This window comes from Panthera uncia (genome assembly GCF_023721935.1).
Source record: "Panthera uncia isolate 11264 chromosome C1 unlocalized genomic scaffold, Puncia_PCG_1.0 HiC_scaffold_4, whole genome shotgun sequence".
Classification (NCBI taxonomy): Eukaryota; Metazoa; Chordata; class Mammalia; order Carnivora; family Felidae; genus Panthera; species Panthera uncia.
The window spans coordinates 44122860-44147538 of NW_026057585.1; the positions used below are offsets into that span (position 1 = coordinate 44122860).

General features: G+C 34.8%; 1 protein-coding gene across 1 annotated transcript in view; it reads left to right on the forward strand.

Moving 5' to 3' along the window:
• Positions 1-14807, forward strand: part of LRRIQ3 (leucine rich repeats and IQ motif containing 3) — a 206487-nt gene extending 191680 nt beyond the window's left edge. The window contains exons 6-7 of the mRNA XM_049618866.1: positions 6095-6824; positions 14207-14807. Coding sequence (XP_049474823.1) covers positions 6095-6824; positions 14207-14363 — 887 coding nt within the window. The 3' untranslated portion in view covers positions 14364-14807. The remainder of the gene's footprint in view (positions 1-6094; positions 6825-14206) is intronic.
• Positions 14808-24679: the final 9872 nt, after the last annotated feature.

Consider the following 24679-nt stretch of genomic DNA (forward strand, 5'->3'; position numbering starts at 1 on the left):
AGTTTATTTTTGAGAGAGAATGTGTGCCCATGTGCATGGGGAGTGGCAGAGATAGAATCCCTGCACTGTCAGCATGAATCTCTCTCCCAGGAACTGTGAGATCATGACCAGAGCCAAAATCAAGAGTCAGATGCTTAACTGACTGAGCCACCCAGGCACCCTAATATAAAATCTTTATATCAGATACAATGATTTTAAAATATGTTCACAAATACTTTGACACTTCTCTTCAAAAAAGTGGAGCCTAATTCTCCTCTTGGTGGAGTGGATTTAGTGATTTACATATAACAAACAGAATATGGCGGAAGAAATGGTATGTGTCTCACAAGACTATCATAAAAGATATTGTGCCCTGCTCTGGGCTCTTTCAGGCAGATTACTTAATCTGGGGGAAGTTAGCTGCCTTGTGAGAAGGAATTTATACTTACACCAAGCAGTTCTTTTCAAAGCTTACCGGGAAGGAACTGAGGCCTTCTGCTAATAGCCATTAAGGGATATAGACCAGTTGGGGAATGGTTCTTAGAAGTTCAAAAGAGAGGGTATTAGTCTGATCAAGCCTCCCTAACAAAATGCCACACACTGAGTGGCTTAAACAGAGATTCATTTTCTCTCAGTTCTGAAGACTGGAAGTCAAGATCAGGGTGTGAACATGGTTGATTTCTGGTGAGATTTCTGGCTTGCAGATGGCAGCCATCTTGCTGTGTGTGTGTTCACATGACCTTTTTTTAGTACATGTGTGCATGGAGAGATGGAGAAAGTGAGCTCTTTGATGTCTCTTCTTTTAAAGACACTTATCCTATTAGATTAGTATCATTTTATTATTCGTCTTCTGTGCTCGGTTTTTTGTTCCTCTGTTTCTCTTATCTTCTTTTTGTTTATTCAAATATTTTTATAATCTATTTTAATTTTTCCTTTGGATTTTTAGTTGGACCTCTTTGCATTATATATTTATTTTCTCTAAAAATTATAATATAAATCTAACTTCGCACAATCTACTTAATATTATACTACTTCACATAAAATACAGAAAGGAAGAGTCTAAATGGCCTATATGGTTGCATGATTTCTGTATTTTATATGAAGTGATACCCTTCATGATATACTTTTCATTCATATTATGTTTTTTGGATTATATGGTGGGCATCACAAATGTTATATACTTTGGATTCTGTTATAAGAATATTGATGTTTTTAACAGGTCACATTTTATTTGTTTTTGTTTATTCTCCAGAGTTCTTAGGTATTTGTTCTTTGTTTTGTTGTTGGACATCACCTGTATGTTAGGATCTTACTCCAACATATTGGCTATTTCTTTAAGACTCAGTTTTTTTATCTGATAGATGGGGACGAAAAATAGTACAGTACTTAACTCTAAGATTGTTAAGGAAACTAAATGAGATAATTTAAAGGATGCAGAACAATGTGACACATAGCAAAAACTCAACATATATTAGCTGTATTGTTAAGATTTGTGGTCAATAACATCTACCTTAGAAGGTTATCAATATTGAATAAATGTTAAATATATATGTAAAGAAGTAAGCCTAGTAACTACCACATGGAAAGGGTTCAATAAATGACAGTATTTATGTTATTCAATATGCATGATCTTTTAAAAATATCTTTAAGTTTATTTATTTTTGAGAGAGCGAGAGCAGGAGAACCCCAAATAGGCTCCACCCTCTAACTCAGAGCCTGATGCTGGGCTTGAACTTATGAACCCTGAGATCATGATCTGAGCCAAAACCCAAAATCAGATGCCTAACTGACTGAGCCACCCAGGTGCCCCAAGATGAATAATCTTTTTATAGATGGTGATGCAAATGGAACCTTTCAAATAAGTGGGGATAGCATGAGCCAAAGATAAGAAGTAGAAGTATCAGGGCGCCTGGGTGGCTCAGTCGATTAAGCGGCCGACTTCGGCTCAGGTCATGATCTCGCGGTCCGTGAGTTCGGCCCCCGCGTTGGGCTCTGTGCTGACAGCTCAGAGCCTGGAGCCTGTTTCAGATTCTGTGTCTCCCTCTCTCTGACCCTCCCCCGTTCATGCTCTGTCTCTCTCTGTCTCAAAAATAAATAAATGTTAAAAAAAAAAAAAAAAGAAGTAGAAGTATCTAAGTCTTATTCAGAAGTTGTGACTATTATATTTGATGTATAGGGTTCTTAAAGGGAATAATATAAAAAGTAAGGGTACAAAAGATGAAAGTATAAATTTAAAATTAGCAACCCAGCACCCAAAATGAAGAGTATCTCTGAATTGGCTTAGCTGTCTGTAGAAAAAGTATTCATTAGACACCTATTTGTTGAAAACCTGTCATCCACCAAACATTCTGCTAAGTGCTTAGTATAAAGTAGTGAACAAAAACAGCATTGTCTCAACTTTCATAGAGCCTTGAGGATCTCCTAACCTATGTATGAACAAAATCATTTATTTTATATCTACCAAGTCTTGGGCATTGCACTAAGATATTAATGTAACTTAAGACAATGCAGACAGCACAGTGTTAACTCTCCTACTTCTTGTCTGTTGTTTGGTAATGTCCCTATAGCTAAGTTGACTGTATAATTTATCTTCCAAATTGGATTGCTTCTGAGACTGAAAGAAGTCACTGTTAATAAATTTCACCAGACGATAGGTAAAAACGGGCAAATGGGTGTATATGTATACCAAGGCTCTTTACATATAATGATTTCTTTAGAAGCTCACATGTGAAGAAACTATAGCCACAGATTTTTTTTTTTTTTTTTTTGGCTTACCTGTATGTACATATTAAATTGATTTTCCCTGGAGTGCCTGGGTGGCACAGACTACGGTTAAGCCTAAGACTTCTGCTCAGGTCATGATCTCACAGTTCGTGAGCTTGAGCCCCACATCAATCCTCTCCCTACCAGCTTCAGATCCTCTGTGTCCCTCTCTCTTCCCCTCCCTGATCACTACCCCCACCACCTCAAAAATAAATAAACATTTAAAAACTAAAAAATAAAATAAATTAATTTTACCCAATGTTTCATCCTTACTTCTCTTTTATCTCTTGACTATGCTTATAGTTTTACCTAAAAATCTCTGTGTTATTGGCTCCAAATATTTGTCTCCAGATATGCCCTCTCTTACATCATTTAGATTCAGCTCATTTACCTACCTGTTTGCTAGACATCTGTAGCAACTAACTGCTTATGATAGCTTCTGACTTTATATTTTATAAAACAAAATTTCACGTATTTTTTCTTTTTTTCACTTCTGCATCTTTGTGACTCTCCTCCCATCCCCTGGGAATGCCTTGTTTCCTATTATCTTGCCCACACCTTTGCAAATTAATTGAATTTTCCCATATACGCAAAAGGTGGGCCTTATAGTATTACAAGTGTAAAACAAATACTCTTCTTAAAACTAACCCAGCTGTTACCGTCTCCAGAGCAGTTTTGCTGACAACTGCCTACCCTAACCCAGATAGGGTGAAGTGTCTTTCTTCTATGTTTTCAACACCTCCTGTGTATACATACTTTTATCTTAACATTTGCCACAATATTTTGAAGAAATCTGCTTTACTTAGTTGCCTCCACTACTATACTATAAGGTTTCTTGAGCCATCGCTGTCTTCATTTTTTGAAGATTCTAGCTCATAGTAGGTAGTACCAACATATTTATTCATCTTAGTCAAGTTGAGCTTTTCACCTACAAAACTATAATTAAAGAAGCTGAACTTACTTAGTGAGGTGATTTTTAGATCACACCCACGGATGAGGCTGGTTGTTAGGAGAACCAACCACATGGTTAGAGGTTTGGAAATTTTAATCCCAACCCTCAACCTCTGGAAAGAGGAGAGGGGAGGGAGATCGAATTAAATCCTCAATGGCCAATGATTGAATCAACCATGCCTATGTAATGAAGCCTTCATAAAAACCCCAAAGGACTGGGTTCTGAGAGCTTCCATGTTGGTGAACACGTGGAGATTTGTACAGTGATGTGCTTGGAGAAGGAGCATGGAAGCTTTGTGCCCTTTTCCCATACCTTCCCCGATGTATCTCTTCTGTTTGGCTGCTGGTGAGTTGTTACATCCTTTTACCATAAACCAATAATATAGTAAGTAAAATGTTTCTCTGAATTCTTTGAGCCACTCTAGCAAATTGAACCCAGAGGAGGTTCGTGGAACCTCCAATCTATAGCCAGCTGGTCAGAAGCACGGGTGATAACCTGGACTTATTGGCATCTGAAGATGATAGGGATTCTTCTGGACTGAACCTTTAACCTGTGGGGTGTGATCCTGTCTCCAGGTAGATGTTGTCGTATTTGAGTTGAATTTCAGGACACCCAGTTGGTGTTGGAACATATTTTGATGGTATGGGGGGAAAAATCCCAATCCCCCATATGAATTGAAATTAATAACCAGAACTTTAATTTATTAGTTTGTATTTTCTATCCCTGGTCTTTTATTCTTGGCCAGCTTTCTCATGCCAGGATTTATACATAAAATGAAATAACACAAGAGAGTACTTTTTCTAGGTAGTTGCCCAGACCATACCCTATTTACTTTACAACTGAAATTCTGGATTTTGTCCCTTTGTATCTAGTGCCTTGCTTTGGACCCAAACTTTTTTTCTTTTAATTAAAAAATTTTTTTTGAAATATTTATGAATTTTTGAAAGAGAGAGAGAGAGAGAGAGAGAGAGAGAGCATGAGTGGGGGAGGGGCAGAGAGAGAGGGAGACACAGAATTCTAAGCAGGCTCCAGGCTCTGAACTGTCAGCATAGAGCCCGACTTGGGGCTCGAACTCACAAACCGTGAGATCATGACCTGAGCCAAAGTCAGAGTCTCAACTGACTGAGCCACCCAGGCTCCCCTGGATGACTTTGTATTCTGGTGAATTACCTTTTTTATTTGCTAGACTTGATTTTCTACTTCATTTTCGCCTCTGCTTCCTTTTCTGATGTTGACGTTCTTATGGCCTCTAATGAAAATCATGCCTATTTGCTTCTTCCCTACTGCCTGCCTAGACCACAGGTCCTACCTTCTTTATGATCACCTCAACTTCCGTAAAACCTCCACCATCAGATTTGCATTTGACATATAAAGACTTTAAGAGAATTTTCTATTAGAAAAACTAAAATCTTTGTAGACTATGGTTAGTAGAGATGTAATTTTAATAGAGGAAATTAGTCAAATATGGAAAACATCTTTTTTCTAAGACTAATAAGCATAACTTTTTTCTAACCTGTATTTGCCATCTGATACTGAATTCATAAATAGGTTTGTCAGAAAATAAATATGTGAACAATAATGTGATTCAAGCTATTATATTAGTTAGGTTGGCTATAATAACAAATAGACCCAGAAATATATATTGACTCAAACATAATTGCCATTTATTTCTAGTTTATATGAGTCCAAGTTTGACTAATCCTGGCCAGTGAGTAGTTTTTCAAGCAGTGATCCTGGGAGCCAGGGACTTTCCACCTTGTGGATTCACCATCTTCTAGGGACTTATTCTTATCTCTGTACAGTGAGTCAGAAAAAGAAAGAAAATATAGAAAAGATATATTTGTTTCTTAATAGCCTTGAGCTGGAAATGACACATAACACTTCTGCCCACATTTCACTGTAGAGGACTTAGTCTCATCACCACACATAATAGCAAAGGAGGCTGAGGGATTCATGTGTCAAATATAAGAAAAAGCAATGTTAATGGCAGCTATTAGTTCCCACCAGAATTAAGACAAATATGGTAAAATGTATTACAAATTCCTTTGCAATATGAGATAATAAATATATCTAAAAATAATATGCATGGTGAAGTACTAAATGTAAGATAAGATACTGCTATTGAGTTATTGCAAGTTAAGTAATTGTGAGAGATAATGTAGGAAATATAGGAATCAGTGCATTTTTATGTTAAATGGTTTCAATAGTGATTTCCCTCTCCAAAATCACTATTAAAACACAAGTTTATAAAGAACATCAGTAGGGAAAAATGTTTCTTAATAAAGCCAATGACAGGTTCTTGTCAACTTTATTAATGTAGCTTTCAAAATAATAGGGACAGAAAATAAACTGTGCTTAGCACTTACATAATGTATTATATTTGTCTTCCCTGTGGTGTAGGTCAGAAGGAATCTGAAGATGAAACTGAAGGTGAAGAATTGGATGCCAGCTTTAGGATATCAGTGTTCAAACTACCCATACATACTTCAGGTTCACTCAAGTATGCTGCATTATTGAAAGAAAAGGAGCAAGATTATTTTCCTACATATGTCCAGCCATTTTCTACCACTCATCAAAAACCAGAAATTACAAAAAAGGACATGCTGTTGAAGGGTAATGTAAGAAAAGAGTTTTTTACAACACACAGAACTGGTATAAAACTCCGAACACTTTGTGATATTGATAAATGTTATTCAGAGCAAAAGAAGCAGGAAAGCCATAAAAAAAAAATAACAGCTGTAACTCTGGCACAAGTTGCCCAGGAAAGAGTTAGCTTAGCTGTTCAAGAAAACTTAAATAAGAAAAAAAATGCTGCACAAAAACTAATTGCAAAAGATAATGAGACAATTCGGAATGGTTTACAACAACTTTGGCAGGACAGATTCAATTACCTTGAAAAAGTTAAAGAGAGGAGAGCTCAGTTTCTGAAAGAAAAAAAACAAAAGGCTGAAGACCGTTTATTAATTCAAAACATAAGTAATGAGCGTACTCTTTTATGCAAAGGAATGATTAAAATGGACAGATTGAGGAAGAATCAGGCTGTCTTACAAGAGAAAAGTCTGATTGTTCAGCAAAGACTAGAAATGGAAAAATATCAAAAGAATTTACTTAAACAAATGAAAGAAATTAGGTAAGTACAGTCTTGATATTATAGAAACTTTTAAGTCCATTACATGTGAATATTGCATACTAAGTGCTGAGATCTAATAAACAGTACTTTGTTTACAACATGATATATTCTCTTTGAAAAAATAGAAACTACAACAAAGATGAGACAATAAAATGACTGTATCTCATCCCACCTCCACCCTTATCTGATAAAACCTGCTTCTCAAACAATGGTTTTTCTTATCATAAATGGCATTGTCATTAGCCTCTTGACAGTGCTAGAAATCTCAGTGTCTTTTACAACTCAGTCTGTCTCATCACCAATATCCAGTATGTTTCCTTAATCATTTTTCTGCTAAAGGGAGTCTCAAACTGATCCTTTTAGATCCCTCTTTTCCCATTCTAATGCACACTCTCATAATCACTCTAAGAATTCACCTTTTATCCTTCCAGGTGAAAGTTCCATCTCCATTCTCCAGACTTCCTTTCCTCAACCCATAGCGGTTCTCCAGCCTACAAGCCTCAACTGTCTTTAAAATTTAGTTCTGATCTTTTGTTTTTGTTTTGGCTCCCTCCCTCTCTAGCCTTTTTTATTATTTTTTCTTTTTCCCTTTTTTCTTTTTTTTTTTTCTTTTTCTTTTTAAAAACTGAGAAAAAACTGAGAGTTGATGGGGGGTGGGAGGGAGGGTGATGGGTATTGAGGAGGGCATCTGTTGGGATGAGCACTGGGTGTTGTATGGAAACCAATGTGACAATACATTTCATATTTAAAAAAAATTAGTTCTGATCATGTTACTTCCTACTTGTGTATATTGACACCTTGCAATTGTCCACAGTATAAAATCTAATCTAAGTGGCATTTCAGACATCATGCTTTGTTCCAGTTTATCCAGACTCATCTCACTAAATTTTCTGCCATAGCTTCCTCTCTCTTCCCCTAAAAGCACTCTGGATTTGCTCCTGATAGATTAAATTATTCTCTACTCCCTACTCAGATTTGGAGTTTCTTATTCCAGTGACCTTACTAATACTATCCCCTTTTTCTTCAAATATGCACTCTGAAAGGGTACTACCAGCCCACAATGTTAGTGCTATCTACATATCATTATGCAATACAAGCCTCTATGTTATTATGCAAATTAGAATGCTTTGGAGTGCTCAGATTGGTGAGGATAAGATACTTGTTATTGTTTCTCCAGGGAGACAACATCACTAGTGGCTGATTCTTGCTGAGTGTGGCTGTGTTTCGCCCCTATTTGTTCCCATCATGCAGTGTATGAACTGTACAACCACTGACAAAATTCATCCTTTTATTATTCATCCTTTAGTAACCAACTGAAATAGTATCTTCACTTTTAACCCTTCCCCAACTGCTCTTACAGTCTGAATTAATCCTTTTCATTTGGCAGTTCTTTCATAACACTTTATTTAAATCTCAGTTATAGCAGTTATCCCAAGACAGCCTATATCAGGTTAGCTTGTAAAGTCCTTTATAAGATAATTTGGTCTATCTTTCCATTTCAGTATCTAGTACAATGCTTAGCTTCCAAATTATTGCATAATTATTTATTGAAGAAAATAGGTAAAAAAAATTTTGAAATCCAGTTTTTAAATTAGTAATGGTTGTATGTAAGTCCATTTAAGTCATATACTAGAGCCTATGGGGCATGGCAAATTTTACCATACTTACACCAATAGCTTAAGTATTAAGTACACTTATTAATACTTAAGCCATTGCAATGAGAAATAATGCATATTTTTTCAAAATGCTTGTATAGTGAAGATATGTAGCCAGAATTATTAAATATATACGAAAAATATAATTAACCAAGTTTTGAGAATAGCTTCACTAGCTATTAAAATACATATCTAAGAACAAGTTCTTATTTCATGATAATAAATTTTTCGTACACATTTTTTTCTTTCTCTCTGTGATCATTGGCATTTCTACTGAGGAATACTTACCTTCAGTTAGAATTATTCACATGGTAATTCACTTTCAGCTGTTGAAGATGTCAGGTGATGTGGGGACATAAAGATTATTTGGCCCCAAGAAACTGAAAATCTAGGTGGGAGATAAGTCATCAGGCAATAAGACTGCCAGAGTTAAATAATAATACAAACAATAATATAAAAACTATCAAAGGACAAAATTAAAATTTCCAGTTAAATGGTAGGTAATAAATAGATGAGAGTAATCTAAGATACCTTCAAAGAGAGGGCATAACTAAACATCAAAGTGTTAATTCATTTCAGTTCTTCCCTACACTCATACAAAAATTAATAACATATTCTTGATCCTCTAAGAACCCACAGTTCAATGGCAAATATAAGCGTATATTTGAATCATTACAAAACATAGAAGTAGGAAAATTACAACTGTGAATTTGAATTTGGAAAAGAAGAAAGCTGAGAGGAAATTATTATTGGCAGAATGTATGAGCAAAATTGGAGAGCTCAGAATAGGAAATGTGGGGGGAGAGGAAGGATGTAGTGAATACTGTTCTACTTACAGCAGAGTTTATGAAGGAGAGTAGTTGAAAGTACAGTTGCTTAAGAAACATTAAATTGGATTAGAAATGGCCTGTAAAGCTCAGTGGATAGTCACATGTCAAAGACCATTAAGAATACTACCAGGAAAAAAAAATTGCATTTTAAACATGCGTTTTACCACAGACCCTGCTTTTTAAGAAATGCCTTAGAACACTTATTCTCAGAATACATTTTGGACAAAGAAGTCTCAAACAAATGCAAAAATTTTTTTAAATTGTTTCATGATGATTTTGTGCAAAGGCTCTGAAAATTAGTATTGATTCAAAATATATTAAGCTATATTTAGTAAATTTAAGCTTTATTAATTTTCAAAGGATCTTTTTGTTGAGGTATAATTAGCATATATCATTCTATTAGTTTCAGGTGTACACCATGTTTTAATAGTTGTATATATTGCAAAATAATCACACTAAATCTAGTTAACATCTGTCACCACACATAATTACAATTGTTTTTCTTGTGATGAGAACTTTTAAGATTAATTTTTCAGCAACTTTTAAATATGCAATACAAGTATTATTAACTATAGTCACCATGCTGTACATTACATAACATAACTTACTTATTTTATAACTAGAAGTTTGTACCTTTTGACCCCCTTACGTTTTACCCACTCCCCATCCCCTACCTCTGGCAAGCACCAATGTGTTCTCTACATCTGTGAGCTCTGTTTGTTTGCTTGTTTAGATTCCACATATAGGTGAGATCATGTAATATTTGTCTTTCTAACTTATTTTACTTAGTATAGTGTCCTCAAGTCCATCCATGTTGTCGCAAATAGCAAGATTTCCTTCTTTTTATGGATGAATAATATTCCATTGTATATATACCACATCTTCTTTACAAAGGATATTTTTTTAGAATGTAAAACTGTTACTCAAATATAAAATAAACACATCAAAGATTTTATTTAACTCATTAAAGAACCAGTAAGATGTTATAACCAGTTCAAATGACAGTTCTAAGAGCGTGTATATGTAAAGGCAATCAGGAATGCCAAAATAAATTTAGTCATTATCCACTGGCAATAATCAATTATAACTCCATTGGACAAAACTCACTTATACTTTATAGACAAGAATCATCTGTATTACTCATAGTTTTATTCAACTTATAAAGTTGTAAAATAGATCAAAGAGATTGAAAGGTACAGATAACTCTGAAGGGCGCACCAGACAGGATTCCCAGTAATTTTTGTTTTTTTACTCTTTCAAAGTCTTTCACACAATTTCATCTGATATTAGATTGAAGCTTATCAGTCACAGTTTTATCCTGGTGACATTTTAACTGTCCTAACAATGTAAATACATATGTTTAAGGCTTGTCTAGAAATACTTAGAGATCCATATAGCTGCTTATTTCATCTACATTTAAAAAAATACTATTGAAGTATAGTTTACATGCAAAGCCATATTAGTTTCAGGTATACAGCATAATGATTTGACAATTCTATAAATTACTCATTGCTCACCACCTAAAATGTAGTTACCTTCTGTCACCATGTAACATTATTGCAATAGTATTGACTGTATTCCTGATGCTGTATTTTTCATCTCTGTGTTGCCAGAGGGAAGTCGGTTGGGGGAGGGGTGAAATAGGTGAAAGGGATTGAAAGGTACAACTTCCAGTTATAGAATAAATAAATCATTTACGTTTTTAACTGCCATAATTAAAAACTATGGGGTGTCTGGGTGGCTTAGCAAGTTAAGCATCAGACTCTTGATTTCAGCTCAGGTCATGACCTCACAGTTCATGATTTGGAGCCCTGCTTGGAGCTCTGTGCTGGTAGACAGTCTGAGATTCTTTCCCTCTCCTTCTCTCTTTGACCCTCACCCGCTCGTGTTCTCTCTCTCTCTCTCTCTCCCCTCTCTTTTTCCCTCTCTCTAAATAAATAAATAAAATTTAAAAATAGTTTGTACTAGATAGGAGCATAACTAGCCTTTTCCTAGTTATAAGCAATTTTTGAACTATTACTGAGGTTCTTTACATACCTTTTTAGGTATGAAAAATATTTCATATTTTTCTCTTCCAAAATTTAAAAACATTTTCCTTAATGTATACTCTGTGTGTGTGTGTGTGTGTGTGTGTGTGTGTGTGTATGATTTTTGGAAATTTTTATAATTTAATAAAAAATATATTTTGGAAAGAGAATGAAAACTAGTATGTCAAAATACAAACCTAGTACAAATCAATGTTAGAGAAATTCAATCAGCTTAGTTTTATCAGAGTAAATTGAATGTCTGGCCATCATTAATTTGTAGAGGATACAGAGTCAAATGAGCTTTCTAATGTATCTTAACTGAATTATCTTCTCTTGTAAGGTGCTACAAAGATATTATCCTTATCCTTGAAAACATACAGGAATAAGGCAATGTTCTGGTTATGTAGGTAATATGTCCTAAAAGGCATTACTGAGTTTTATTATAAATGTTTCCAAGTGAAGATTTTGTATCAACATGCAGAAAAGAGCTGTTAGTCAAAAAAGTAAAATCTTTCTAGAGACTTAAGCGGTTTTTTGGCTCTTTTTCTCTTGGTTGATTCTTCACTAGTGTATCAAACCACTTGACCTAAAAGCATTTTGATGAATCTCAATAACTGGTGAAGTCATTACTGAGAATGCAGTTTCTGATCCTGCTGTGGAATGAGGATGAATGAAAAAAGAAAGGGAAACCATACAGCTCTAGTTTAGAAAGTTGATAAAATGCCCCCAAGGGTATTTAAGAGTGAATAAAAAAGAGACATTGAAATGAAAGAATTTATTATATATCAGGTAAAAGCTGGTCATGAGCTTTCTAAAATATTCTTGTTCACACTCTGAAAAAGTGACGATACTGTTCAGGACAGAACAACAGGGTCCAGTAGAGTATCAATTAGCATGGACGACCTGGCACATAAGGTACTATCTAATTGCATCATCTTCTCCTTGTCCTTCGTTTGGTCATCAGTTTACCTCCTGGACTACTCTCTTCATTCACTGTGTGTTTATATTCTGGTTTGTAAGGCTTTTCTCCATCCAACTTCAGCTATAATCACAGTGAACTTCCAGATTCATAAGAACAAACCTCCCAGTTGCCCAACAAACATTTTTGGATTTCAACAACCTGTAAACTCATTTCCATAGACATGTAAAAGCCTCCTTGTCACTTGGAACTGCCCGACCTCTTAAATTTTAAGTTCTTGTATACTTGTTTGTGGGTAATTCTGTCTTTTCAATTCTTTTCTTCTGTTACTTTCACTACACACTTATTCAAATATATTGTGACACTCAGCCCTCAAATAAACTTCCTTATAGACTTATTTTCATTTTTGGTGTACCATCCAGAGTTCATATCAGTTATTCTTTTCTCCATTTCATTCAGTTTCTCTGAAGTCCTTTCATTGCCTCCACATTGTTAACCACCCCAACTGCCACCTTGGAATAATCCAACTATCTTTACTTCTTGCATTCCAGTTAAAATGGCTGAAAGAGATTACTAATTTGTAGATTTACGCTAATATTAATTATATGGCCTCCAACTTGAGCTGCTCCTTCAGTTGCTTACTATTTTTCCTTTTACTCACAAAAGTACATACATGGCAACAAGAACTTTGCATATGTAATTAAGAGTACTAATTCATCAACCTTTAAATAGAGAAATTATCCTGTATTATGCAGGTGGGTCCAGTGCATCACATGAGACTTCACATGCAGGGACAGAAAAATTCAGCTCAGATCATGATCTTGCAGTTTGTGAGTTTGAGCCCCCCCGTTAGTCTTGTGCTGACAGCTCAGAGCCTGGAGGCTGCTTCAGATTCTGTGTCTTTTCTATCTGCCCTTCCCCTGCTCACACTCTGTCTCTCTCTCTCAAAAATAAATAAACATTTTAAAAAATTAAAAATAAATAAATAAACAAACATTAAAAATTTTTACAAAAAGGAATGCTTAAATGTCACACACTGTTCTAAGGATTTTATATGTATTAACTCATTTAGTCTTTTACTAACCCCCATGAATTGGATATCCCCTTTTTAAAAATGAAGAAATTGAGGCAAAGAGAACTTAAATAACTTGTGCAAAAATCACATAGTCAATAAGGCAGACTTTGTAGACTTTTGCCTTTCTTCTCCTCAAGTCCAGATTTCTGAGTATATCTGAATACAAATGAAGGGTTCCATGATCTGCTTGCTCTAAGTCTGTTTCTCCAGGCTTATCTGTTCCACTGTTCTCTTTCCCAGAACTTCATGACCCAGAAATTAGAGTGTTGTCACTTCTCAGAGCATGCCAAGCTATGCTCTCATCTTTGCCTTTATTTTAGCTGTCCATGCTATCTAAACAAATATATGTGAACAAAATGTTCTTCCCTTTTACTTTCTGCCTGAAAAGTGGAATACCATCTGAATGATATCATTTAAACTGAATTACCTCTAAAGACCCTATCTCCAAATACAGAAACATTGTAAGGTACTAGAGTTTAGGACTTCAACATGAATTTGGGGGTTGGAAATGGGGACACTATTCAGTCCATAATGGAGTCCTAGAAGAAGCTTGGATTTAGTGAGCCTTCAGTAAAACTTTTGCAAATCAGAGCATAGTCTGATTTCGATGCTTTTTTGGGAATCTGTATCAGGGCTTATGGGAATTATGTTACAGCCAAGAGAAATCTTAGAAATATTAGCCTGATATGCATATTATTGAATAAATTATGGATATTATTGATACAATAAAATTTTATGAAATAAGTGGAGTTCTAATTTTTTCCCATTTGTATATGTCTTTTTTAAAGGCATCTACTTTTATATTAACACCTCGAATAAATGTTATACTTTTAGTCATTTAAAAATATCTCATTCTATTACTTTTTTTCCTCTTAGGGCTCAAGAAACATATAAAAAACACTGTGAAGAAAAATTTGTTATCGATATGATTATCTTTCAAAAAGCATGTGAAAGATTTCAAGATGCTAAAACAAAAGTTGCGCTTGTGAGAAAGAATTTAGTCTTTAAAGTTCCCAATGGAACAACAAAATGAACCAATGCCATGTCACATCCGTGGTCACTTTGAATTATGGCTATTATATTTAGTTAAAGGACTTTGAAATAATACTATTAAAGAAGAAATACTGTATGTAACAAGATGTATTTGTATATAAATGTTCTAAAAATATAAAGAATAAAGCATTTGTCTTCTTGATCATAATTTAATTTAAATCAAGTTAACTTGACACCCCCAAAGGTGCCTTATATATCCAGATGTCCAAGGAACAATTAAAACTTATTTCATTAATTGCAGGAAATAGTGCAAAGGCATTACTTATATTGTTTCATATCCCAAGGATAGAAATCCTAAAGCTATTTTCAGTTTCTCTGGCATAGTAATTTCTGCCCCAGCTGCTGACTTTTATTAAGACACTGTGTACTTTCATTAGTTTCATTACCTACTTTCACATATTTAATTATATCTTGTTTATTTTGTTAAAACAGTATCTGAATTTTTTACTTCAAAATAAAAGTTTCACCATTATATCAGTGATTCGCATTCTTATAAGAATTAAAAAAATATAAAATATAAAAGGGAAATTAAACATTCTTTTTGGTTTTCTTAGAGATTGTAAGATTTTTGTACATTTACTTTTTTTTTTTAATTTTTTTTTAACATTTATTTATTTTTGAGACAGAGAGAGACAGAGCATGAACGGGGGAGGGTCAGAGAGAGAGGGAGACACAGAATCCGAAGCAGGCTCCAGGCTCTGAGCTAGCAGCACAGAGCCCAACGCGGGGCTTGAACTCACGGACCACGAGATCATGACCTGAGCTGAAGTCGGCCGCTTAACCGACTGAGCCACCCAGGAGCCCCATGTACATTTACTTTTGATGTATTTGCCTTTTGCATATATTTGAGAGAAGAAAGGAGAGACAGAGACAAAAGACACATAGTTATATAATTGTGTTTATAAAGTATACAGAACTAGTATATATATATTAATTTTAAGCCTAATGTATATTCATGGTATAAAATTAGAAAAAATAGAGATATAAAAAGATATAAAAATCTTTTGTAAAATTTAAGTTAATTTTCAATAGTTTTTCATTTTTCTACAAAAATAAATACCTCAGATTTATTTTGACATTCTCACTTAATACAATGTAGCTAATGCCATTTAAATATCTCTAAAACTCGGGGCGCCTGGGTAGCTCAGACAGTTGGGCGTCCGACTTCGGCTCAGGTCATGATCTCGTGGTCCCTGAGTTCGAGAGACCCGCGTCGGGCTCTGTGCTGACAGCTCAGAGCCTACAGCCTGTTTCAGATTCTGTGTCTCCCTCTCTCTCTGACCTTCCCCCATTCATGCTCTGTCTCTCTCTCTCTCAAAAATGAATAAACGTTAAAAAAAATTTAAATATCTCTTTAATACTCATCAGTTATATATGCAAATTTTTAAGTGTTTATTTTTAAAATTCTCTTATTTTATTAGTCTATGGTAAATTTGCAAATATTAAGTATTTTACAGCAGCAGTTATTCACTTGTGCTATGCTGGACTGCCAAAAAATGCTTATACTATTTTCCTAATTTTGGTAAAATAATACCTGTCTATTTAATTCCATGGCACCAGCTCTCACTTTTCCTGTTAATTTGCAGATAACTAATGAGTAAGTCATATTGATATTTCTAATTATTCTTCAAAAAGAACAAAGGTAGATACTGTGAGGTGGCAAAAAGCATGACAGATATAGGTTCCCATGACAAGTTAGATAATCTCTCTGCTACCCCAGTTTTCCATTCTGTATTTGGAAACAATACATATCTTTGGGGGATTTAATGAAAAGAACAATCCATGTCATATAGTATTATTATGAGACTTAAATGAGAAGAAAACACATAACACAACACGATGCCTTACACATATAGTATGCACTTAATAAAGGTAAATGTGTAGTAATGGAGACAGAAGTCTTTTCTGTGTAATTACAGGAGGATTTGTCACCTTTTTATGTAAGAGTTGAGGAGAGACAAATGCCATTAAGAAATAGTAGAATTTTTTTGCATGATATATTTGAATATAATTTATACATTCAATCAGTAAAATTTGTTGAATGTTGACCTTCCTTTATTTTCCCATTTCATATTTATATTTTATAACCTTTATCACTCAATAATATCCTTGATCATTTCTATCTATCCATCTGTGAACTTCTTGAAGAAAAAACTTTTTATACTCATCTCTGTGTTTCTATTACTTTGTACTAAGGCAGATATTATATTACACACAATGTTTTGTTTTGTTTTGTTTTTTTATCTCTTTTTCTATTTAAGCTCTGTCCCAGGTCAATCTAATGACCTTTATTGCCACTAACTGTTTTGAAGAATAAAAAATCTGTATCTCTAAGTTATATCTTTAAGTATACAATATGCCTCCTATATTTCCAAAAGCATGCTAGGCTTGGAAGACCTAAAATATTTTTTTAAATCATACACTAAAGTGGAATTCACTGTGTTTTTATTTACTATTTCCTCCCTCCTCAATCTTGTTTCTTTTTCTATATTCCCAAACGTCCATAGATTCATTACCATCTAAATGGTTTTCCATATTAAAAGTTTAGAAGATATTTTTTATTGCTTTCTCTTACCCCAGTACATCTTATGAAATATGAAACCCTATAAATTCTATTTGCAGAAGGTCTCTGTGTCAGAGACTGTCTGGCTTTTCACCAAACCTATTTCCTGTTTCTCTAGGACACAGTCTATATTTCCCAGCCTCCCTTGCACAGTTAATTGGAGCACAGGACTGAATTTTGACCAATGAAATCTGAGTAAAAGTGATTGCCAACTCTTCAGGTGTGTACCATGCATTGTCCTATGATCTTTCTCTTCTTTGGCCACCTTGGAAAACATATGCTAAAAATGGCTGAGCCACAAGATGAAAAGAGCATCATGGGTTCCTGAATCACTGCTTGTACTGTGATCAAAAACACCTGTTTTGGAAAAAAAAAAAAAAAAAAAAGACCTGTTTTGTTCCTTGTATTATCCAAAGGAAAATTCAATGATGTTAAAGGCTTTGTAACCCAACCAATTATGCCAGGCTATCAGTTAATAGTGATTTAGTCAATAAAAACCTTGCTACCCAAAGTAAGAGTACTGTCATCACAAAATACCAGCATATGTGTTGTTGGCTTTCCTGGATAGTGAGGAAACGAACATTGAGAATGAAAATATGGACATTTCACCTGGTAGGTTTACCCAAACATTCATTCCTAAGAGACACAACTTCCTGCTTGTAAAGTGTTGCAGTTGTCTTTCATTAACTTTAGCTCTACACATAGAAGTATATGGAGATGTTCCAGAGATGACTGGAACTCTATTCATATTCTCCGATGCTCTGTTTCCTCTTGATGGAGACTTATTAACCAAAGGAAGTTTGGAGATTCCCAGCTTAACGCATGGGAGAAATCTCGGCAGCATGAAACAAAAAGGGGGCACACAGAGGAAAAATTCAGTAAAAACTTCTGGTACTGTTGCCGTAAGAAACTAATAGCTTCTTCTGAAATGTTGATGCTGAGAAAGAGGTATCAACTATGTATCAACTATGTCTTACACATTCAGGTTATTTCCATGTTATTGGCTATTGTGAGTAATGCCTCAAGGGAAATGGTGGTGTGGATATTTCTTGGATATAATGATGGATTGATTGATTGATTGATTATAAATACCTAGAAGTGGAATTTTTGGATTATGTGGTCATTTTTTTTTATTTTTTGAGGATAGTGCCTTGTCAGTGCAGAGCCCAACACAGGGCTCAAACTCACAAACCATGAGATTGTGACCTAAGCTGAAGTCAGACACTTAACCAACTGAGCCACCCAGACGACCCTCTTGTGACCAGTTTTATCCTAAAGTTTATCTTATCTGTTTTAGTGATGTGTTACCTGAAGACATAGGGTACACTTATAGGTGGTATAGGAAGCAGTCATACATTCTAACTATAGCCTTATAAATACAGTTGACCTTTGAACAACATGGTTTACAACTGTGTGGGTCCATTTATACACAGATTTTTTATAGTACAGTACTGCAAATGAACTCTCACTTATGATTTTCTTAACATTTTCTTTTCTCTAGCTTACTTAATCATAAGAACACAGTATATATTACATACAAAATATGTATTAATCAACTGTTTATGTTAGCAACTATATATATTATCAGTAAGTCTTCTGGTCAGTGCTAGGCTATTAGAAGTTAAGTTGTGGGGGAGTCAAAAGTTATACAGGGATTTTTTACTTTGTAGGGGGTCTGTCCTTCTAACTCCCACATTGTTCGAGAGTCAACTATGCATGCAAAAATAAAGATCATAACCTCTACCCATATTGTTTTCATTGTTGTGTCACAAATATATTTGCATGGTTTCATTAATATGTCTTTCCTTCCTCTCCATTTCCCCTAGTCCTTATATATAAAATATTAATGTAATATCATAATAGAAATACAGAGTAATGCACACTGTACAGTAATCCTGAGCTCCCAGTAGGATGTAGTAACTAATGAGACTTGGAATTATTTCCTTTAGAAATTTGTATGTATACTTTTTCTGGTTGCTATAAAGAATACTTATGTTAGAATTGAGCCACTTTTGGTGGGAATAAGAAGTGTTGGTATCAGAAGAAGGATGTAGATGGACATTTGTCAGGTTCTTATGTTTGCTTTTGTCTCTAAATCATTTGAATGACCTTTCTTGGGGAAATAACCTTTGGCCAAGTCATGCTTTGAGATATGGACTCATGTCCCAACACAAAATTTAGAGGAATCAAATAAGTTTCACCCCAGTTTCTGGCACATAGTCAGCCATTTGATGCTCATGCTAGTACTTTTAATTCTGTAAGAGTGATGCACCAGAGACAAATAAGTCATTCACAGTGGCATTAAGAGTCCAATAGTGGCAGCAGAAAATTTTCAGTGTTAGCAATCCAAAAGATAATTTCTGAGGCATTGCTCAGCCTGGACTCTTGCTACCTAGCCTCCTTTGGTTTCTACTCATTTACTGAGCTGATTCCCAGTTTTTCCTGTTGATTCTTAAGTTACCTAATATCCTTACAGCGAGTATCTTTTAGTGCTCTCACTAGCAATGTTCTCAGTTGCATGTAAGAAGAATAAGAATTCTTATACACTTAGTTAATTTCAATAGACCTTAATTTTCAAATGTAAATGATTATTTCTGAAATTGACACAATAGACTTTTTGTCTTAATCACCCAGAACAGTGCCAGAGGCATAAGACATGCTAGATTATTATATTAATTTATATTTATGTTAAATGATTAATATTATTCATTTTCAGTGTTGTCATGTTTTAACTTTTGGGGGAAATTGGAAGAGGATGCCTCAGAGGCTGGTAATCAAAAGGCACAAATTAAACGTCAGTCATGGTAGTTTTTGTGTACAGCCCTATTACATTCATCTTACCTTATATTCTGATCATCTGTCTACTTGTTTATTTTCCTCAGTTAGTTTATAAAATTCTTGGGGTCAGAAATGTGTGTCACTGTCTTTCTGTTCCTAGCTGTAAATCTAAAATGCAAATCTACTCTTTAGTTGGGTTCCCATTCCTATAGGATAGTCAAAATCCTTTTCACTTAATAGGAAAAAAAAATCCTTAATCATTTTGCCAGTTCCTACCTTTCCAGCTCTCTCCTGCCTTCAAAACTCCCAATTCCAATTTTCCAGATATCAGACGACTCACAATTCTCAAATTCCTCCGCCTGGTGTGCCCTAATCGCCTTTTCTGCCAGCAGAATTTCTGAAAGGCCTTCTAGAGTCAAGGGAGCATGCTCTGTAAGAGTTTTCACATTGCTTCTGTGCATGGCTCCATTATAATACTTACTACATAGCATTACAGCAGATTGATTACATTCTGTTCCATCTGTTTGCAGATTCCCTGTATTTTATTAATTTCTGTATCCCTGGTGCTAAAAAAAGTCAAGAAAGAAGGATATTTTTAATTTTCTGAGTATACTATTTATTCCTTCAAATAGTTTCAGGAACAAAGGATTACCTCTCAAGATACTTGTTCTTATAAAATTTTCTGACCTGTGTAGGGGAACATATTAATGAATATATTTAACAGACTGATAAAGTTGAGATACAGTCATTCAGTACCACTAAAATTTCAAGAAGAAAACAATCTTCTGCTTTATGCTTTGAATTAACTATCTCAACTGTTCTGCTGAGGAATCAACTTTTAGGTTAAAAGCCCCATTTATAGTAATTTCAAACCTCCTACTCTCCCTTCTTTCCCACATTTAGAGGGGATAAAAAACAAACTTGAAAGCTGACTTTTTTTTTTAGAATTTTGCTTCTTCTAAAAATGTGGTTCTTTAGATAAAGAAGAAGAGTGATTATGAGAGTTTAAATAAAGAATGAAGTACTTTATCATAGCTTTGGAAAGATTTCCTAACATACTACCTGCATGCATAATTATCAACTATACTTTTCCTGGCCTCTTCTCTCCCCTCCTGCTGCTCTTCTGCTAGCCAGAATACACGTTGCAGCTCAGTCTCCCTATGAAAGTGTCAGCCACTGTCATGATACAACCCTCATGATTCACAAAGTAAAGTACATTGGAAAAGAGGAAAGCCACTGTTATCATACAGACATTGGTTTCCTTCTATTTGAAGGGTCAGGGACTTGGAACTCCAAAAAACCCCATCAGAACAGGTTTTTTTAAGTGGTTAGCTAATTTCCCTCAGATTACAACATGCCTGTGAGATGAGCTGGACCTCATGAAAATGGCTGACTTGTGTGTCAGAAAATCTGTAGCTATTGGCCTCATTCACCTGATATTGAGATGTAATAAAGTTCTGTGTTACAAAATCATCTTAGTACTTGGAAAAAACCACAACACATCATAAAATGTACTTCCTGTGTATACTCATAAGTCTATGGGTGTGTGCATGTGTTTCCGTGTGTACGTAAATACAAAGGTGCCAGTCTGTATGTGTAAATAAGAGCTACTAAAAATGGCTACAGATAGGAAAAGCAGTGGCTCAGACACTCAACCACAAGAGACGTCTCTTGAGTTTAATTTGCCTAAAGGAGAAAAATACACATTATTTCCCAGGCCTTGACAAAAGAAGGACTTTTTATCTAGTTTACTTTTGGAGAGTGTGATAAATAAGTGGTTAAAAACAAAACAAACAAACAAAAAAACCTAATGGATAGTGCGAGGTTAAGAGGTTGTAATATGAAAGACTTCGTAGGACTGGATTCAGATTTTTGTGAGACTTGAGGTTTATTCAACTTGGGAGAGTCATTTTTTAGAAAAACTATCTGAAATTACAGATACGAAGTTAGCCACCTCAGGGCTTATAAAAACAAGGGGTACTGACCTTAATCCTCATTATCTTCACTCTAGATTTTTCTGCAGCCTGGAAAACTAGAAGTCTCTTGAAGAGAATGGAAAGAATTCATGAGAAAATGTCACTACTGGAGCTAAAGAACCTTCATTTATCTTCTCATGAATAGAGGTGGTCACCAACCAGGTAGGAACTGAAAGTTAAATTTGTATAATATGCAGTAATACTTCAGAATTGATATGCATGGTTTCTAGAAGTCAAGAAATGTTTGAACTGATATTTAATAACCTCTATATTTCATATCAACACCTCCTCTATCATTTCAGGATAATCTCTGGTTAACATCCAGAAATTGTCAAGCTACAGTAACAGATGCTTGAATCTCAGCAGCTTATCCCAATTTAGTTCATTTCTCACTGAAACTACATGTCCAGTGGGACTGAGGAAGGTGCCACCATTTTATAGCTTCAGCATCTGTTACACATGGCCTCCAAGTCTGTTATAGCAAGAAAGAGAGCATGGTGGAAAGAAGGTAGTCCAACAGCACTTAAATGCGTTGGCTCCGAAATGATATATGCCACATCTGCTTGCAGCCTTTTTTTCCAGAACTTTCACATGGACATGCCTAACACAAGGGCTTTGGGAAATTCTGGGGAGTAGATAAAAAGTTTTGAGTACATGCACAGCCATACTTACCTATAATATGGGTAATATGTGGACAGTCTCTTTGCTCAATCATCCACAAGAAGACTTCCTTTCTAATCTTTACACAGATATGGAAACTTAAGATCTAAGCTACATATATTTATTAATAAGCATGATGACTGATACATAGTGATCTGAATACAGATCATTCATAATGACCCCAATTCCTATAAGAAGCAAAAAAGCAAGAATATGTTCCTAAAATATCCAGCAAGAAAGCCCTAATACCATACTTTAACTCTGTGCTTTTTTCCCCCCCATATCTCTTTTCAGGTCTGACCTGATTGTGACTGTTACTGAATAAAATTATTTGCATATCAAAAATCTTATATTCTGCCCACTCAGCCAGGCTCAATAAAGAATTTGAACTCAGAATTCTTACTAGGATTGGTATATTTTTAACAAAAACAAGAAATTGATCTTGAGAAATTTAATGTAAAGAAAAGTAAAGTTAGGCCCAGGGAGAATTTGACTGCCAGTTACACGTCTACATGGCATTTGCCTTAGAAGGAGCCAAGCACATAGGAATTTTCTTTAGAGAGTCCACTGATTCTAATAAATATGTTTCCATGATTACTTTCTTAATGACATTTGTTTGGGCTGATATGCAGATTTATTCATTTCTTATGATTGTTACTTAAACATATTTTCTCATTCCATATTTTTTATTTGTAATAATACCAATATCATTTCTTTGTCATGGAATTTTTTAAGTTACTGCCATCTTAAATGAATTAATTTCTTCTGGAATATATTTTGTATGGTGAGTTGTATTATATAGCTTATTGCATTAGAGCATTCTTTGAGGGACATTTTCCTTTTTGCTTCCCACTGGCTGAGGTATGGTACTACCCTAAAATATTGTGTATGGGATCCCCCACATCCCATTTTTACTACTGCTTTCCAAAGAATTGAAAGATCCAGCAGAATTCACCTGATTTTGCCTTTTCCTTCCTCGTATAAATTACAAGTAATATCCCTGCTTGGAAGTACTGACTTTTTTTTTTTTTAACTAGCTTGCACCCTTATTTCATGGTGTCTGCGTCCATCACCAACTAAGAGCCTTGGGGAACCATTTTCACTAATGGACTCTGCACTCCCCAGTGTAGTTAATTTCACCCTTATGGTCAGAAAGAGTTAATGTCCTTTGCTACCAGGTTGTAACATATACACTGGGGAGAAGATGATACCCTGTGTTTTTTCAAAATGGACATCTTTATAAGTCATTAGCAATTTTATCTTCCAGAAGTTTCCTCTATTTTTTTTTTTTCTCCAGAAACTTTAAACTTATACAATATGCAACTATCACTCTTTGGAAAGGGCATTTCAACAGATTTGATTTTCTTATATATTTTTGCCTTTCGCACAACTTGATGAGTTGCTTCATTAATCTCTTGGTCTCCCTGCCTCTCCTCCATCTGGTATCACTAGCAGATGGAGGCAGAATTGCTCAGATATAAAGGGACAGACTCCAACTGCAAATATATCACAAAGATAGCAAACAAAGATACTTTGTGATTATTGGATGGTAAAAATTACATAAACTCCATCTATTATTTAACGTAACTGTTATTAAATATGGGCTTTCAAAATTTACAATTGTAGTATATAAACTGTGCACATAACTGTTTACATAAACTATAACCTAGTGATTGTGATACATAAACTGTGACTTGGTGATTGTAATTTGTACATTTATTCAACAAGTATTTGTTGAATACCTACCATATACCATGAAATTAACTGGGGCTAAAATGAGTGCAGCAGAATCTTTAGTCTCAAAAATATATAAGTAATAGTTTCCAGGATACCAAGTATTTAGGGTACACATAAATACTTAGAGTAGAAGGTTTACATAAATGTGCTATGCTGCTGCTCTTCTAACCTTCCCACATAAAACCTCTATAAAAGCCTTCCGGGGCAAACTTTATCCAACCTCACTTAATATGTTTGAGACTCAACCCATAGCAATCAGTCAATCCATTTGTCAAGAAACAAATCTTTGCAGAGCTCCCACTTATACAAAATATATTGTGCTTGGCCTGTGATGAACACAAAGAATTGTAAGACAATACCTTCTTTGCTCAAGGGATTAAAACAAAACAAAACAAAACAAAAAGTTGGTATGGGGGGGGAAGTGCATGGGGCGATGTGTGAAATAGTTGATAAGGATTAAGGAGGGCACTTGTGATGAGCACCGGTGATGAATGGAGCTGTTGAATCCCTATATTATACACCTGAAACTAATATAACACTGTATATTAGCTATATTGGAATTAAAATTAAAAAGAAAATATT